The sequence below is a fragment of the Pseudomyrmex gracilis genome, unplaced genomic scaffold, assembly GCF_002006095.1.
Source record: "Pseudomyrmex gracilis isolate BER0280 unplaced genomic scaffold, ASM200609v1 scaffold_10, whole genome shotgun sequence".
In the NCBI taxonomy this organism is placed as follows: domain Eukaryota; kingdom Metazoa; phylum Arthropoda; class Insecta; order Hymenoptera; family Formicidae; genus Pseudomyrmex; species Pseudomyrmex gracilis.
Window position 1 is genome coordinate 532,416 of NW_018020594.1, and position 15,222 is coordinate 547,637.

General features: G+C 33.0%; 3 protein-coding genes across 5 annotated transcripts; 1 reads left to right on the forward strand and 2 right to left on the reverse strand.

Moving 5' to 3' along the window:
- Positions 1–58: 58 nt before the first annotated feature.
- LOC109862484 (E3 ubiquitin-protein ligase RNF14-like) lies at positions 59–3,029 on the reverse strand. The gene is made up of 4 exons (XM_020442556.1): positions 2,790–3,029; positions 1,003–2,009; positions 761–925; positions 59–598 (listed from the first exon to the last, which is right to left on the reverse strand). The coding sequence occupies exons 2-4, from the start codon at positions 1,978–1,980 to the stop codon at positions 359–361; spliced, it is 1,383 nt and encodes a 460-aa protein (XP_020298145.1). The 5' UTR covers positions 1,981–2,009; positions 2,790–3,029; the 3' UTR covers positions 59–358.
- A 434-nt stretch (positions 3,030–3,463) lies between these two features.
- LOC109862471 (folylpolyglutamate synthase, mitochondrial-like) lies at positions 3,464–6,185 on the forward strand. 2 transcript variants are annotated; one of them, XM_020442549.1, is made up of 4 exons: positions 3,464–4,232; positions 4,468–4,580; positions 4,785–4,960; positions 5,099–6,185. In XM_020442549.1, exons 1-4 carry the CDS (start codon positions 4,158–4,160, stop codon positions 6,115–6,117), a joined length of 1,383 nt encoding a protein of 460 aa, XP_020298138.1. In that variant the 5' UTR covers positions 3,464–4,157; the 3' UTR covers positions 6,118–6,185. The 2 variants fall into 2 exon arrangements, with proteins under 2 accessions (XP_020298138.1, XP_020298129.1); XM_020442540.1 differs by having other exon boundaries at positions 4,785–6,185.
- A 187-nt stretch (positions 6,186–6,372) lies between these two features.
- On the reverse strand, positions 6,373–14,997 carry LOC109862560 (neuropathy target esterase sws). 2 transcript variants are annotated; one of them, XM_020442632.1, is made up of 15 exons: positions 14,790–14,997; positions 13,681–14,082; positions 13,182–13,601; positions 12,768–13,084; positions 12,294–12,648; positions 11,895–12,188; positions 11,430–11,809; positions 11,177–11,345; positions 10,693–11,073; positions 10,288–10,563; positions 10,012–10,198; positions 8,310–8,426; positions 7,735–8,055; positions 7,290–7,585; positions 6,373–7,084 (listed from the first exon to the last, which is right to left on the reverse strand). In XM_020442632.1, the coding sequence occupies exons 1-15, from the start codon at positions 14,802–14,804 to the stop codon at positions 6,983–6,985; spliced, it is 4,032 nt and encodes a 1,343-aa protein (XP_020298221.1). In that variant the 5' UTR covers positions 14,805–14,997; the 3' UTR covers positions 6,373–6,982. The 2 variants fall into 2 exon arrangements, with proteins under 2 accessions (XP_020298221.1, XP_020298217.1); XM_020442628.1 differs by lacking the exon at positions 8,310–8,426 and adding an exon at positions 8,879–8,995 and having other exon boundaries at positions 6,375–7,084.
- Positions 14,998–15,222: the final 225 nt, after the last annotated feature.

Below are 15,222 nucleotides of genomic sequence, written 5' to 3' on the forward strand. Positions count from 1 at the left end.
GTTAAGTGATTGCAATTTATAAATAATATATTTATGTACATATATATACATTTGTAGATCAGAGATAAAAAATATATTTTTAAATATTCGTTATATATACAATAAATTCATTACACAACAAATTCAATATATGCTTATTTAAAAAAATATTGCAAACATGATCAGACTCAATCAAATTATGTGAAAAATATAGTAACACAAATTGATGGAAAGTGTTTAATTTCCAGCAATCTTTCTTACAATGTTATGATTCATAATAAAAATCAGCAATAATTTTATTAAAAAATGTAATTACCTCAAAGTTCTTGTGACAAAATAAAAATGTCATTCATAAAATGTACAAAATTCAATATATAGCTCAAAAAATTATTTCCTCTTCTATGTCATATAGGTTGTCAACATCCTGTTCTACACCATCAAGTAAGAGTCCGTAACATGGACTTTTAATATTCGTAAAATGTTGATATGGATTTTTTAGATCAATAGATTTGCCACATAACCAGCAGAAGTAAGAATAGCAATGTCCACATGTCATTTTGTTGCAACCATCGATTTTGCTAATAGAAGAGTGACATTTTGGGCAACTCTTTGTATTTTCCTGAATAAATGTTAATAATTTTATAAATATAATTAAAAAATATGTATAACATAATACATAAAATATATGTAAGTATAATAATTGGATCTTTAAGTTTTTTATCATCTAACATGTCATTTTGTCGATATCTGTATAAAAAATACATGTATTTGTGATACATACTTGAAGATATTCAGTTGTAAGATGTTTTTGAACCATTTGTATTTGACGTTTGCCATATTTTCGCTCTAACTGTATTCTCTCATTATCATCACTATTTTTGTATTCGTTAATAAGCTTTTTAACATCTTCTGATCCCAATTCGCAAGGCTCAGTACCATGATATATCTATAGTAATATGCAACATATTATTTTATATTTGTTTAAATAACATCTACAATGACGTAATATTTTATTTTTATTACCTTACAGCAATATATGCAAAAGCAATATTTGCAATTAGGACATATCGGTGCGGGATCACCTGGAGTTCTAATAATTGGATATTGACATGAAATTTTTGGACAATATATTATATCATCCATAGTATCCAATGCTATTCGCAACAGAAGTTCTTCATATCGTTGAAACATGTTGGGACAGAGATTCTTAATGTCATCGGTATTTATTTTGTTATCGCAACCTATTGTCGGGCACATTATATTCGTAACGTTACACTCAATTTTACTACATATGTGTTGTTGCATACAATTTTTGCAATAAATATGTCCGCAATTTTTTAGTTCCACACACTTTTCTCCCTTATATTCGTCGTAACATATGTAGCAAGTATAACACGTCTTATTGAAGTGCACTTTATGTTGTTCCTGATTATAACTCATTAACAATGTTTCAGGATTTATGAATAGAGCTCCGTTTATAGCTCTAAAATCGGAGAGACGAGTTAAGCTCGATGTGACAGTGTCGTTTGGTGATTTGTAAAGTATATACATGAAGGAAACATCTAAGAATTCTTGTATGCCAAGAAACTCAAGAAAATCATTTCGTAGAAACTCTGCCCATAAGAAAAGAATTTCACTGCCCTGATTATCTTGCCATATTTCATCAAGTTTTTGACAGACAAAAGATATCTCCCAAGGAGGCAACCAGACAATACTAATGCGAAAATTTGGTGGCTTTTTAGATGGATATGTGTCTGGAAGACAAACGTAGAGCCTGATTGGTGGCAGATGCTCAATAAATATTTTATCACAGGAAACATCAGTGGAACAGCAGTTATTGACTTTTACTTCCAGTTTCTTAGGAAAGCTATAAAATACATTAAATGTGCATTTTATCTGTTCGCCTCTTGAGCAAAAAAACTCAGTTTCATGGTAAATACTAGAAAGAGCAGTCATTTCTTCTTCTTGTCGTTCATGATCACTTATAATTGAATGAGACATCTCAACTGAGAAATATTTTCAAAAAAATCCTGTTGAAAAAAATATCAATTTTATTATTTGTTCTTTTTTTCTGTTAAATATCTATTTTTAATTGAAAAAAAGATATGTATCATTTCTCTTAACCCCAATTTCTTTATATCTCTCAAAAGCTATTTTCTAGGTAAAGAAATACAAAAAGATATACTTTATCTAAAAGATAGTTATTGAGAACTTATCAAAGATGAAGAAATTGGGCATTAATTCAGCTAATTTATATTTTATAATTTTTATGATTGATATTTAAAAATCTATCCATGTACACGTAAATAAATAAATAAATATATATATATATAATTGTTAAAAAATATAAATAATGAAGAATTGAGCTCATTAAAAGTTCATTATTAAAACCAAGCTAAATTAATAAGGAATGTTATACATAGAAAAGTACCAAAAAAGACTACACAGATATGATAACAAACAGGAAAACAAATTCCAAGAAGATAAAAACAATTCAATGTATATACACAAATATGTCTTTAAATGTTAAGGCATTATTGAATTTTAATATGAGTACAAGCATAACGTATTTTGTACAAATTAATGAAAAAAGAGCATTATTTTGCGTATTTACCAAAATTGTGAAAATATATTTAGTATCATCAATATTACTGGACATTTTTCTTTTTTCAAATTTACCAACTTTTGTAAGACGTTTATTTTTTATATTTGCTTTCACAATCAAATACTCTGACACAAATTAGTTGACTTTATAACGGTTAACAGAATCATTACAAACTGATACAAACTAACATTGATCAGATACAGACCTCTTACAGCAGAGCTCCGCTTTTTTCAAATCAGCGGGATCCACTCGCATTTCTCACACTTCTCCTTTATTTCCCCTACTTTTTTGCCAAACTTTAATGAGGAGTACAGAACGATACTTTCACTCGCAAGCAGTATTAGTGAGAATAGTTACACCAGCTTGTATACATCATAATAGTAAACTGCTACAGTAACATTGAGCAACATCCATGGGCCTTCATGGCCGATGTTCATAGTCCAATCTTTATTTTAAGGTCTATTTAAAAAAACACAGAGTCGCAGGTCTCGTGAAGTTGACAACACGTTAGTCGATTTGCTGATTTGACCAATGTGATTGGTCAATTCTGTAAGATCCGATTTAAAAAATCACATGCAGACCGTTAAATCGAAACGGAAAAGATTTATGGTGGAAGGTCAACCGAATGCAAATAAACGAGCGATTCCAATTTTAGCAATCCGGGAATCACGGAACAAAATTACTCTGACTGATTAATTTTTTCTCATAACTCTTTTTCGTTAAAAGCGAAATGAAAATGAGTTGTGGTGGGAAAGCAACCAATCAGAGTAATTCCATTTAAATACGTAATCGCTTCGTGCATGCACGCGTGATCACAGCGCATGCTCGTATTCCACCGCGTGCAGCAAAAGGATTTTCTAACCTAACCTAACCTAACCTATGAGATTAGCAACCTTAATGCCTGGTTATTCGCTTCGCGGTACAGACCGACACTTCTTTCTTTTTATTTAAGCAAAATTGCGTTAATTGATCCTAAATTTATCACTATTGGGCGTAGTTAGTGTTCTCGAATTAATTACTTAAGATCGGACTATAAATAATCGGTTTATAAGTGCAAATTGGAGTCATATAAAAACATGACGTCTGATGTGTTTGTGGCGGGAAAAATTATTGCGTGCAATTTTTGCACTCATGATAAAATTAAATTAACTTGACACTGTTAATTGTTTACTTTTTATATATAAACAGCGTTCTTTTCAACATTTGTGTGCTATTTCTTGTAATGCGATCTTTTGGTTTTTTTAATTAAGTTATAATTAACTTGCAATAAAGATTTAAGTTTGAAGCGCAGAGGTGGAAAGATGATATTTGGAAAATATTTTCACGAAATTAGTTTCCAATATTTGCACAGCGCAAATATTTGGCAGTTATATAATAAACATCTGCTATGTTGATTTGAAACGTTCTTAATATTATTTCGAATGTAAAGATACTACAGAAGACTGATCTTTGAGAAGTGTAATGTTCCATATTTGATATCTGTGTTGTAATATGCTCTTTGACACTTAAAAAAGATAAAAAAAAAAGTTACTGTTTCATACTTCTCGTACGATTGCATAATTGGTGAGTCTCAATGTTTTCTCAACTAAGGAGAATGACGCACAACGGACTTTTAGGTTGCTCTACTGTAGCTGGCGGATCTTATGAGGTAAGTTTATTTATAAAAAAAAAATTTGCAACAAATACATAAATTGTACGAATCGGTTCTCCCAGTATTTAACTATGTGAAAGAAATAATGGAACTAGAAATTATTGTGTAGTTTCCATTATTTAAGAAAATTATAATTATTTACAAAGTTTATTATTTATTTTTTAATATATAATTGCGATATTTCTGTACTTATGTTATTGTGTTTTTCATATAACAATGTACTTTTTTGTAGGAAGCCTTAAAAACCTTGTGTCTTACTATGCAAAGCAACACTGCGTATCTGAGATCTGTAGAAAATAAAAATGATGTGGAGAAATTAAAGGCAACAGAAAAATATTTGTTTCGGTAAAAAGAAGTTATAAAAAATAGTATATATATTTTTAAAAATACATACATATATATAAAGATTTAAGTAAAAACATACTTTATTGTAATATTTATGTAATGTTTTTTTATATAATATTTATATATGCTTTTATGTATATATGTTGCATTTAAATTATAATGGTATTATTAAAATTCCTTGTGTTTTGGAATTTATTACTGTAGAGCTGGTATTACTATGGAACAACTGGATAATTTGTCTGTCATCCATGTGTCCGGCACAAAAGGCAAGGGTTCGACATGCGCATTCACAGAGAATATTTTGCGACACCACGGCTTTAGCACAGGATTCTTTAGTTCGCCTCACCTAGTTTCAGTACGAGAACGTATTCGACTAAATGGTGAACCAATCAGTCAATCACACTTTACTCATTTCTTCTGGAATGTCTATAGAAACTTGGAACAAAAGCGAGAATATGAATCTGACATGCCGACATTCTTTATGTTTTTGACGATCCTTATGTTTCACGTATTCTTAGAAGCAAAAGTCGATGTGGCAATTGTTGAAGTCGGAATTGGCGGTGAATTAGATAGTACCAATATTATACGGAATCCGGTCTGTGTCGGTGTGACGAGCTTAGGTCTGGATCACACCGACTTGCTAGGTAATACACTTGAGGAGATTGCTTATCAGAAGTCAGGGATTTTCAAACCACACGCTGCAGTCTTTACGGTGCCGCAATCAGAATCTGCAATGCGTGTTCTACAAAAACGCGCCGTTGAAAGACAATGCAACAGTTTCCAAATAGTTCCTGTGATACAGGAGTGCGAGTGGAACGATGCTTTCTCGTCGATTAGACCTAACGTCAGTGATGCACAACGAGAGAATGCTTCATTGTCAATCAACATGGCATTTGAGTGGATAAAATCACGCAGCAACGGACAGTTGCCCTTTTTTATAAACAATAATATTACTGATTTTTGCAGCACTAAGAATGATTTACGTCAGATTATTTCTTTAAGTAAAGTTACGACAGCGTTAGCAAATTGCAAGTGGCCGGGTCGCACGCAGATTCTCAAGACTAGCACGGCTGACTTCTTCGTGGACGGTGCTCATACTGTTGAAAGTATGATTAATTGTATATCGTGGTTCCAAAGAACCAGCCGTAAAGCTTGTAGAAAGATTCTAATATTCAATACTAGCGGAAATCGCAATTCTTTGGAATTATTAACACTGTTGAAACCTTTAGACTTTGATAGAGTTTATTTTGTTCCAAATTGTGCCGGGATTTTTAGCGTGGAAGATTTGAATCTAATAAATTACGAAAAACTAATCGATGAACAGAAGACAAAGTGTAAAAAACATTGCGAATTCTGGGGCGAAGACTCAGTGCTGAAAAACAGCGTTGCCGAAGTGCTTTTTGATATCAAAAGATATGCGTTGTCGCAGATGGCCAGTGACGACAAAGTAGAAATACTTGTAACAGGATCTTTACATCTGGTTGGCGCGTTGTTCACTGTATTGGATCCTGATTTGACAATGACTTGTAAGTTTTAATACAATATATAATATATATGTTACATTTTAATATATTATATTATATATATTTATAATTTTATTAGAAACTTTAAAACTCCATATATATAGAAAAAAAATTATAAATTATATATAGAAATTAAAAATTATATATATATATATATATAGAAAAAATATTAAGAGAGAGATGTGATAAGTTAGTTTATTTTTTTACTTGAAACATTTGCAAGTCTTTACACATAAAAAAATACTTGTGTGTGTTAAAAAACATCTATTTTTATTATATAAATTGTAATTTAGAAAAATATGAATCTCTTAAGTCTTGTTCTTCTCTTTCCCTAATATATTGTCTGAAAAAAACAAGCTTTTAGAATATTATCTGGAAAAATAAATAATTAAAAAAAACTAAGGTAAACTAAGGTAAAAGTAAGAAATATATATAACTCTATTTGTTAAATCTATATAAGTCGGAAGTAACTTTACTGTGAGCAATACAAAATAATTAATATGAGAGATGGGGAGTGTGAGAAGAGATTAAAATAAGAGTTGGTTTTTTTTAGAAATCGTAAAACTATATTTTATATATATAATACATTTAATAATGATAACAATGATACAAGAACAATGTACGCATCATATTGTGACGTAGTTTTTCAGAGCGACGCTTCGCACGCGATGATTACATGTTTGTAATTATCTTTGTTTTTTTATTATGTTTGTACTTGGATAAAAATCGATTGCTCGCAATACGGTTGTACCCGATTGTAAAGTTATATATTTGCGAGAAAATATGAATTTGTGCTGAAATTGGGCGAGTTACGTAGCGTATAATATAATTTGCGTACAATATAACGCAAGTGATACATGATGATACCTAACCAAGTACTTAAAACATCTTTGGATGGTATTCTAACTCGGATTCCGCTTCGGTGTCAGAGAGACTAAGTGAAACGCCAGTTCTTCGTCTCAAACGATTCTCTTCAGGACTCTGAAGTCAAAAGTCAAAATGTATCATAATGTATTATAAATTAACTTGCGAAGAAACGTTCAGTGAATTTTTACTATTTTGTACTTATACACATTTATACAAGATAGGTAAGCAAAATATATTGTGATTTGACAATCTAATTTATAGTGACACATTACTTAAAAAAACGCAATAATGAAGCAGAAGATGGACTGCAAAACTTTACCTGATCTAAAATACCGGCAGTAGGTTCGGACGCGTATCCTACTTCCTGTGCATCTTCTTCTAGATCCGCTTCGTACTCTTCCAGCTCGTCCGAGTCCGAATCTAAGTCGAGATCAATGTATTTGTTACCGCGCGAAACTTTACACACCATCTGCGCGAGATCGGTGAAAGTGTACGAAGAGGGTGACTGTTGATTAGCGGCTTGATGCTTTGCTCGCATAGCTCTGGCATTCTCTCGATCCGCGTTGAATCGAGGCAGAACTCCTGCTTTTGACTGATCTTCGAAATACGTTTTTCCTAAAAAAAAATGTATACATGATGAATGTATATATGATGTATATATGATTTGTCTTTATTAGATCTTTACATTTAATTAAATTATATTTGTGTTGCTAAATAGAATTTTTTAAATTTAACACGAACACAAACGCATAAATTTTTCTTACCATGTTGATATCCTACGTCTTTGATCTCGTCAAAATTGGCAAATTGTAGAGTCTTGTATTTATCAATAGGTGGCCTGATGTATTCGCAGTAATCCGAATTCTTCACCTCCTCCAACTGACGCACGCAGCTCACGTAGGCCAATCTGGATTGAATATCCGGCAAATTTGGCACTTTTACAGGTGTAGCAAATGGATTCCATCGTTTCCATAGTAACCACCAACCAGATAGCGAGTCTCCGTAATTTGTTAAATCAGTATCGTCCTGTGATCCAACGTCGATGGCCAAAATGTGATGTGCTCCTTGCCGCAACATTTCGTCAGCTTGAAAAAAAAAAACAGAAAATGTGTAAATAAAAAAGTAAATAAAAAAAGAAAGACTTTTATCTGTTGTTTATAAAATATTCGTATACTTATATATACGAATATACTTTTGTGTATAAAGACGTATATATTAGTGTTTTTTTTTATATAACTTTTATAATTATATTATTATCTTATATATAGTTAATACTTTGAGTGTACACATATAAATTATATGAGCTTCGGTTAGGATTAACGTGAACAATAGGAAATACCTGGTACATTATTAACATAACACCCGTCGACCAAAAGATGCCCATCAATGGGATCGCAAATCGGTGGAAAGACACCCGCAATAGTCATACTGCTTCGTACGTATCTCCATAGTAAACCTAAATTGACTTAGCTATTCAGAATTTGACGAGAGCATCTTTTTATCAACGGGAGTGAGCTTGATGTTTTTACTAACTTCATATCTCTGATAATGACCGTATAAGTTTTGATTTCGTGCGAAACTATATATGAATTGATATAGAATTTAGTGCGAGAGAGAGAGAGAAAGATTTTCGTTCAAATATCAAACTAACTTTCTAATTTAAATTTGCCATAAGCAATGTCAGAAGTATTCATTCTTTTAGCATTGTGTGTGCCATTTGTGTATATATATATATATATATATATGTATGTATATACACACGTGTGTGTGTATGTGTGTATACCCAATTTTACTACTTGAATCACGTACTATACTGAAGTTGTATTCAATTATTTTTCTCTAATTTTTAAATTAAAATTTATGTGCGTGTGTGTGCGAAATCAACACGGTATTTATCTGTGAAATTACCTGGAAGGTTATTGACGTACCCGCCATCGAGCAGGAGATGGCCATCAACAGGGTCACACATGGGTGGCATATAACCAGACAATGACATCGAGGCTCGAATGTACCGCCACAGCGATCCTAAACACGACGAATGATTTTCTTTATCTTTGCATTTACATTAACCAAAGCACTTCCTGTATTCTTAGGTTACATTTTTATATTGTAATGATCGAGTTTTTTCTATATACATGTATTTCAATTAATTGAAAAATTAATTGACTATTAAATAGTTTTTATAATTAAAATGTGTGTATGTACATATGCTTAATTTTGCATATACATGTGTTATACATAAAATAGATCTTGAATATGATGTCAACTAAAACTTAATATTTAAATGTTTATGGTTTTCTCTAGTTTGCATTTAAATTGAAATATGATGTGAATCTCGTGTAAATTGATAAAAAAAAAAAAAAAAAAAAAAAACAAACAAAGAAATACTACTTGCTGAGAGTGAAACAATATTACACAAGTGTTTTCAAATTACAATTTAACGATAAGCATACAGGAAGCATATAACATCTAGTTTTTAATGTGTACATTTGCTTTACGAGTAAAACTTAAAAATATGCCTCGAATTGTTCGGTTTTTTTCTTTAAAAGCGACATTAAACGGAGAGTACGTCAACAATGGATTATCCAAAAAGCTCACTCCCGCTTTTTAAAAGCTTGTACTATTAATAATTGTAATTGATAACGCTAAGATGCATACAACTCTACATGAAAGAACAACTTTACATGCCACTACAAAGCTATGATGATGAATTGATAAATGAGATATAGATCTATATATCTATATACTTTCGTTTTTAATGAATGGCATCCGATTGCCGAGACAAATAGTTTTGGACACTATCGTAGAAGTATTTCTACAAAAATGTCAAAGCTTCCAGTTATACTTCCAAAAAATCTTATTGCACTTTTATCATTTTTTACATTAAAAAATTCGAATTCTAAGTTCATTATACTTGTAATGATCTCAAAAAATGAAAATATCAATTAAATAAAATATCAATAGAAAGAAAATTAGTTAAACGAAACTGGAAGAGTTACGGAATCTATCAAAAAAAATATATATTTCAATTTAATACAGACCGTGTCTATGCGTGCGCATGCAAGAGTCCGTGATGTCTGTGGTTATAGTGAAATATGGGAGCCACAGGTCTTCTATGTACGTATCGCCGAAAGTTTGTTGTATCGTTTTATTAAAATCTTTGCCAGAGAACATTGAAGTCATCGGATAAGTCAAATCCAAAATCTGTCGCCACCATTGCGTCATTTTCTATCATTGAAAATTAAAACAATTAAGAAAAACTCCGTCAAATACGCAATTGATGGTATAAAGAATTACATATAATTCGTCGATCTCACCTTGGACCATTCCCTAGCCTTCTGTGTAGTAGTGGTGATGTTCTTCTCCATACACCACAACGCGCCCATAAAGGCGCCAATGCTGACGCCTCCAACCATATCTATAGGTATACCTGCCTCAATGATGGCCTTAAGCATGCCGACGTGAGCAGCGCCTCTCGCACCGCCACCGCCCAATACGAGGCCGACCGAAGTTCCGGTTAACCATCGTGCAAGTCTACTAAAATCGCTGTGTACGTTTGGCTCGGACATGAGCACTTTGGAGTACAACTCGTTCTGCAACACATAATGATCAGACATAAGTAAATATCTCTGTTGTTTTCATTTATCATGAATAATAACAAAAAGATTTATGTTGGATAAGTAGATTTTTTGAATAATAAAAAAAAACATTTTCTCAATTACAATTCTATATTGCGATCTTCTTGTGAACATTCGTTTCGGACATTGAATGTGATGATGGCTAGACACCCATGATCTCATATTCAGCCACTGAACGGTATTTGTAGGTCGCTGGCCATTCTGTTCCTTGTGCAGCAACACGAGTTCTTTCTGTGTTCGCATTACTAGACGTTCTATTTCGCGTTCCGTTCGACCAATCGACGGCGGTCGGTCGCCCAGGCCTACGATGAGAATACAATCAGCCTGCCTCACGCATCGCTGAGTCCATAACGTGTAACTCGAATCACACTGATACAAAGAAATTCTATGCTGATCTTCCTGTTGTGCCAGCCAAGAAGTCAGCCGGTATTCATTCGCAGGCTCCATAATGGTTGTTCCTAAAGTCTGTGTAGAAAAGAACATCTCTTATTTCTTGTTAAATTATATCAAGAAAATAATATCAACAATAATCAAGACGCAACAGCGCGATTGCAACACATTTACATACTTTTCTTACAACTTCCGAAGTTAAACGTAGACAAGAACCGATAGCGCATAAAGAATGATATAATTCGTAAGTAAAGGCAGTCAGTGGTACGTCATCCGACACGGGCACTATAGCAACAGTTGAGAAATTCACTTGTGCGGGTCTGGCATCAACTGTTGCTGCGGCTCGTCTGCAAAATAAGTTAAGAACAAATGTTTTTTAAAAGTTCACACAATGCACATAAAATTAATATCAAAACTACATTGAGACTTACTGAGTGTCATTGCTGCCGTTTTTCGTATGCGGCTGCTGCCAGGTGCCAAGTATGCGATGACCGAGAAGGTTTATCAGTCTTGTAACAACAATCGGATACCTGAGTTTGATCACATTGAATAAACCTTCCGGCAATTTTGCCAGTTCAGAATCCCGAACTGCCATAACCGTTGTCGATCTCGGAGTCTGTGTTACCATTTCTACAATTCCTACCAAGTCACCTTTTCCGTATTCTGCAACCGGCTCCTTCTTACCGTTTTTGTAAGTAATCACCGATCGTAATCGTCCGCTTAACACGATAAACGTCGAGTCTGACTCATCTCCTTGTCTGTAAACAGCTCTTCCGCTTTCAAGGAACAACCAGTCAAGAGCAAAATCCACCTAATTTCCCAAAAAAGTAATAAATTCAATCAAATATTCTTAGTACTATTTTAATTTTTTCTTTTTTGTTCAGACAAATTCGTACCTGTCTCACAAATGGACTCAGTCTGCGAACGACAGTATGTGCCACATGCAAAACAACCGTAGGTTGATCTCGCATGATAGCAAAGAACGTCGATTTACTGAGTAACGCTATGCGACTTGGATGTTTTGCTCGGATTGTATAAAAAGATGGCTCGCCGGTTAACACCGCTAAACCACCAACAATTTCACCTTGATGAGCGCTAAACATATGCACTTCTTGACCTGCGTCCCGGCTTTCCGATACTTTTTGGCTTACTATCAGCGAGCCCGAAAGCACGTATACAAGTGCGACGTCCTAACACATCATATATTTATGATAAAAGATAAACATCATTATTTAATATTCACTCATTTTTCTCTAATATGTTTATATTTTAGGTGTAAGAAATATAATAAAAACCTTGTGAGATTCTTCCTTCATCAGATAAGTACCAGCTGGCACTTCTCTAATTTGGACTTTGTCTTTGAGCACCGTCTCATCCTCTATGCCGAGTTCACGAACAAACGCATCAGTAGCTATCTGTATAAGTTGCGCCTCATCCATTTGCTGTTGCTGTGCTATTTCGATGGTTTGACGCTTTTTGCTAGAATAAGTACTTCCCGAATGAGAGACTTCTTGATGTGATCCGTGCGCAGACTGAGATGCTGTTGTGGGAGATGAAGTTGGCCAGTGAGAATCACATTCCGGCACCATATCCGCCGAATTCTGATTTGATGGTAAGCTCTGATTCTTCCACTCGACATTGCCCTTTCCTCTGCTCCATGAATTAAGTTAATGTTTAAAGAAATAAGTTTTGATAAAAGATTTTTTACGAAACAACTAAGTGTTTATATTAATCAAAACAGAAATACAATAATTTATTCAAATTCTTACCGTCGACTTGTCGACTTGTCTATAGGCACAGGTTGAGAACTGCCTGAATTAGGTGTGTCGCGATGCGAAACGTCGTTTGAATCGTGCGTTTCTGCGCCAGGCATGTTCTCAGGATTTTGCAAAGTAAAATTGTCTCTAGTTCTCGATCTTACTGGCGAGCCGGAAAACGGACTCTGCTTCTTCTTGTGTGATCCCTGATTGACTAATTCCGCGGAAAGACCGAGATATTGATGCAAAGCTGTAAATGTAACTCTCTGCAAGCGTACCATAATGACCTGGATAACTCGAACAAAAGCGTCAGGATAATCTTGAAACACCTGCAATCATACGTACCATTTTTATGTTTACACGAGATAAAGAGAATCATAAAATAATTCAGAGAAACTGATATAAAATATAAACAACGTAACGTACTTCTTGAAACGCGCTCATCGGTAACTTCACTACAATAGAATCTTCTACAGCTCTTGCTGATACAGTCTTGTATGTACTCGTATGCCCGGTAAGTACATCAGTAAAGCTAAGAAGACTGGTAACCGATTCGCCTGTTTTTACTATCTTTAACGATATCTGAGAGCCATCGGGTCCAGTGATATATACATTGACTAAACCTTGTTGCACTATAAACAAATTCTCATCAGGGTCCCCGATTTTGAACAACGTACTACCAGCAGGTAAATTCATGATTTCCGTGTATTTGCATAATTTTAGGAATACAGGTTTTTCGAAATGGCCAAATACTCTAATGCTTTGCAGCATATATAAAGCATCTGGTGGCACTCTCTCGCCAGGTCCTAAATCTTCTTCCAGATATTCAGCAGGTGGTTCCAATACCTTCGAAGTAAATAATTACGTCATAATAATAATAATGTCAGCAAAAATTATATTATTTTCACTTAATTATTACACATACCTTTAATTGTTGCGGCGCAGTTTCTTTTTTAAGTTGCAATAGACGGCGAGCGAATCTCATGACCGCTCTCCTCTTTTTTCCTTGTCCAGTGGCATGAACTTGGCCACCAATGGATTTTACTTTGCGCAACATCTTTCTTCCATAAAAGAGTACTTTGTCTCTCTTTCTGAACCTTGGCTTTCCAGTGCCCACTCCAACAAATTCCTTTACTTCTGGTAAAAATTCTTTGTTCTTCCATTTTCGTAGCACAATGATTGAAACTACTAGTAGAGCAAGTAGTAGAGATGTAGCAATTATAAAAATTGTCCGTGATGTCTGATATTCCTCTATAAATCTTCCAATCCATCTTGAGAATATATATGATCCCAAGCTTTCATTGACCTTATTAAATAATTCTACCACCTGTATTTCACATATTTTATCATTATTTTTTGTTTCTTTATAAGTATATTTAATTTTCTTAAATACATAATTTACATATTATTTCATATTAGAGTTTATTGTTTTTATGAGCAAGTCAAATATAAAAAATACTAAAATATATATGTATATATATACAGATATATACATATATATATAAACAAATATATACACATATAAACACATTTCAATTCTTATTACAGTTTTGTCACAATTTTATTATTGTAAATAAATTATTGAAACATTGTATTTCTTTAAAGTAAATAAATATTGTGAGAAGCACCCGAATTACAAAATTTAAATAATAACAATATAACTACTTTGATCAAAACATATCTCATTTTTTCATAAGATACATAAAATAACTGACGTAGTTAAATTTGTTTCAAAATTTATATATCATGAATATAATATTAATACATTTTTTTCTCTTTTAAATACATATATATTCCAAAGAAGTACAGACTATGTAATAAACAAGTTTGATAGTGGCACTTGATGAACATGTCACGTTCCTGATCTCTACAAGTTTTAATTTTAACAGCAAGTTTTTCTTAATTAATAAAATTACTATATATAACTAGATATATACAGCATGCCACGCGCTTCTTTTCAAAAAAAAAAAACATCTTTGTGATATTAATCAAGAGAAATATGACAAAACAAAAAAGATTGACAGTAAATACAACCTCCATAGTGGGCATTCATGTCTCTTTGTTAAGAATCCGAGGCGGAATGTACAGCGATCAGATCACAGTTGCATACGACGTCATCAAGCGCGTAAACATGGAAATGTTGATTAAGAATACAAAAAAGATCATTTATCTAACGCAAGTAACGACCTTTGATACTTCGCTCGAGTCACCCAGCGCCATTTTGTGACAACGAAAATCGATATACATATATAACTCAAAATACTTTCAGTGCAGCAAACAACTGTAGAATACAATTATTACAATTGTAGAAAAATCCTCAGTGTATCTTTAACCTTGTACTTATTTTATTCTAAAATGCTAATTTTATGAGGAGGCGTTCAAATTCGATACTGCGTTCATTGTTTGTACATTAGACATACACATGATATATTTTAATGATTTCTTTTTAATTAACAAAAATCCATTT

Bases quoted from the DNA above. Each gene is read 5' to 3' on its own strand.
- LOC109862471 (XM_020442540.1), top strand. From the start codon at position 4,158: ATGTTTTCTCAACTAAGGAGAATGACGCACAACGGACTTTTAGGTTGC. The intron at 4,233-4,467 runs GTAAGTTTATTT...ACTTTTTTGTAG, and splicing joins TAGCTGGCGGATCTTATGAG to GAAGCCTTAAAAACCTTGTG. The intron at 4,581-4,784 runs GTAAAAAGAAGT...TTATTACTGTAG, and splicing joins ACAGAAAAATATTTGTTTCG to AGCTGGTATTACTATGGAAC.
- LOC109862560 (XM_020442632.1), bottom strand. The intron at 12,649-12,767 runs GTAAGAATTTGA...TTCATGGAGCAG, and splicing joins GACAAGTCGACAAGTCGACG to AGGAAAGGGCAATGTCGAGT. The intron at 11,810-11,894 runs GTACGAATTTGT...TTGGGAAATTAG, and splicing joins TGAGTCCATTTGTGAGACAG to GTGGATTTTGCTCTTGACTG.
- LOC109862484 (XM_020442556.1), bottom strand. From the start codon at position 1,980: ATGTCTCATTCAATTATAAGTGATCATGAACGACAAGAAGAAGAAATG. The intron at 926-1,002 runs GTAATAAAAATA...ATATTACTATAG, and splicing joins TTTGCATATATTGCTGTAAG to ATATATCATGGTACTGAGCC. The intron at 599-760 runs GTATGTATCACA...ACATTTATTCAG, and splicing joins TTACAACTGAATATCTTCAA to GAAAATACAAAGAGTTGCCC.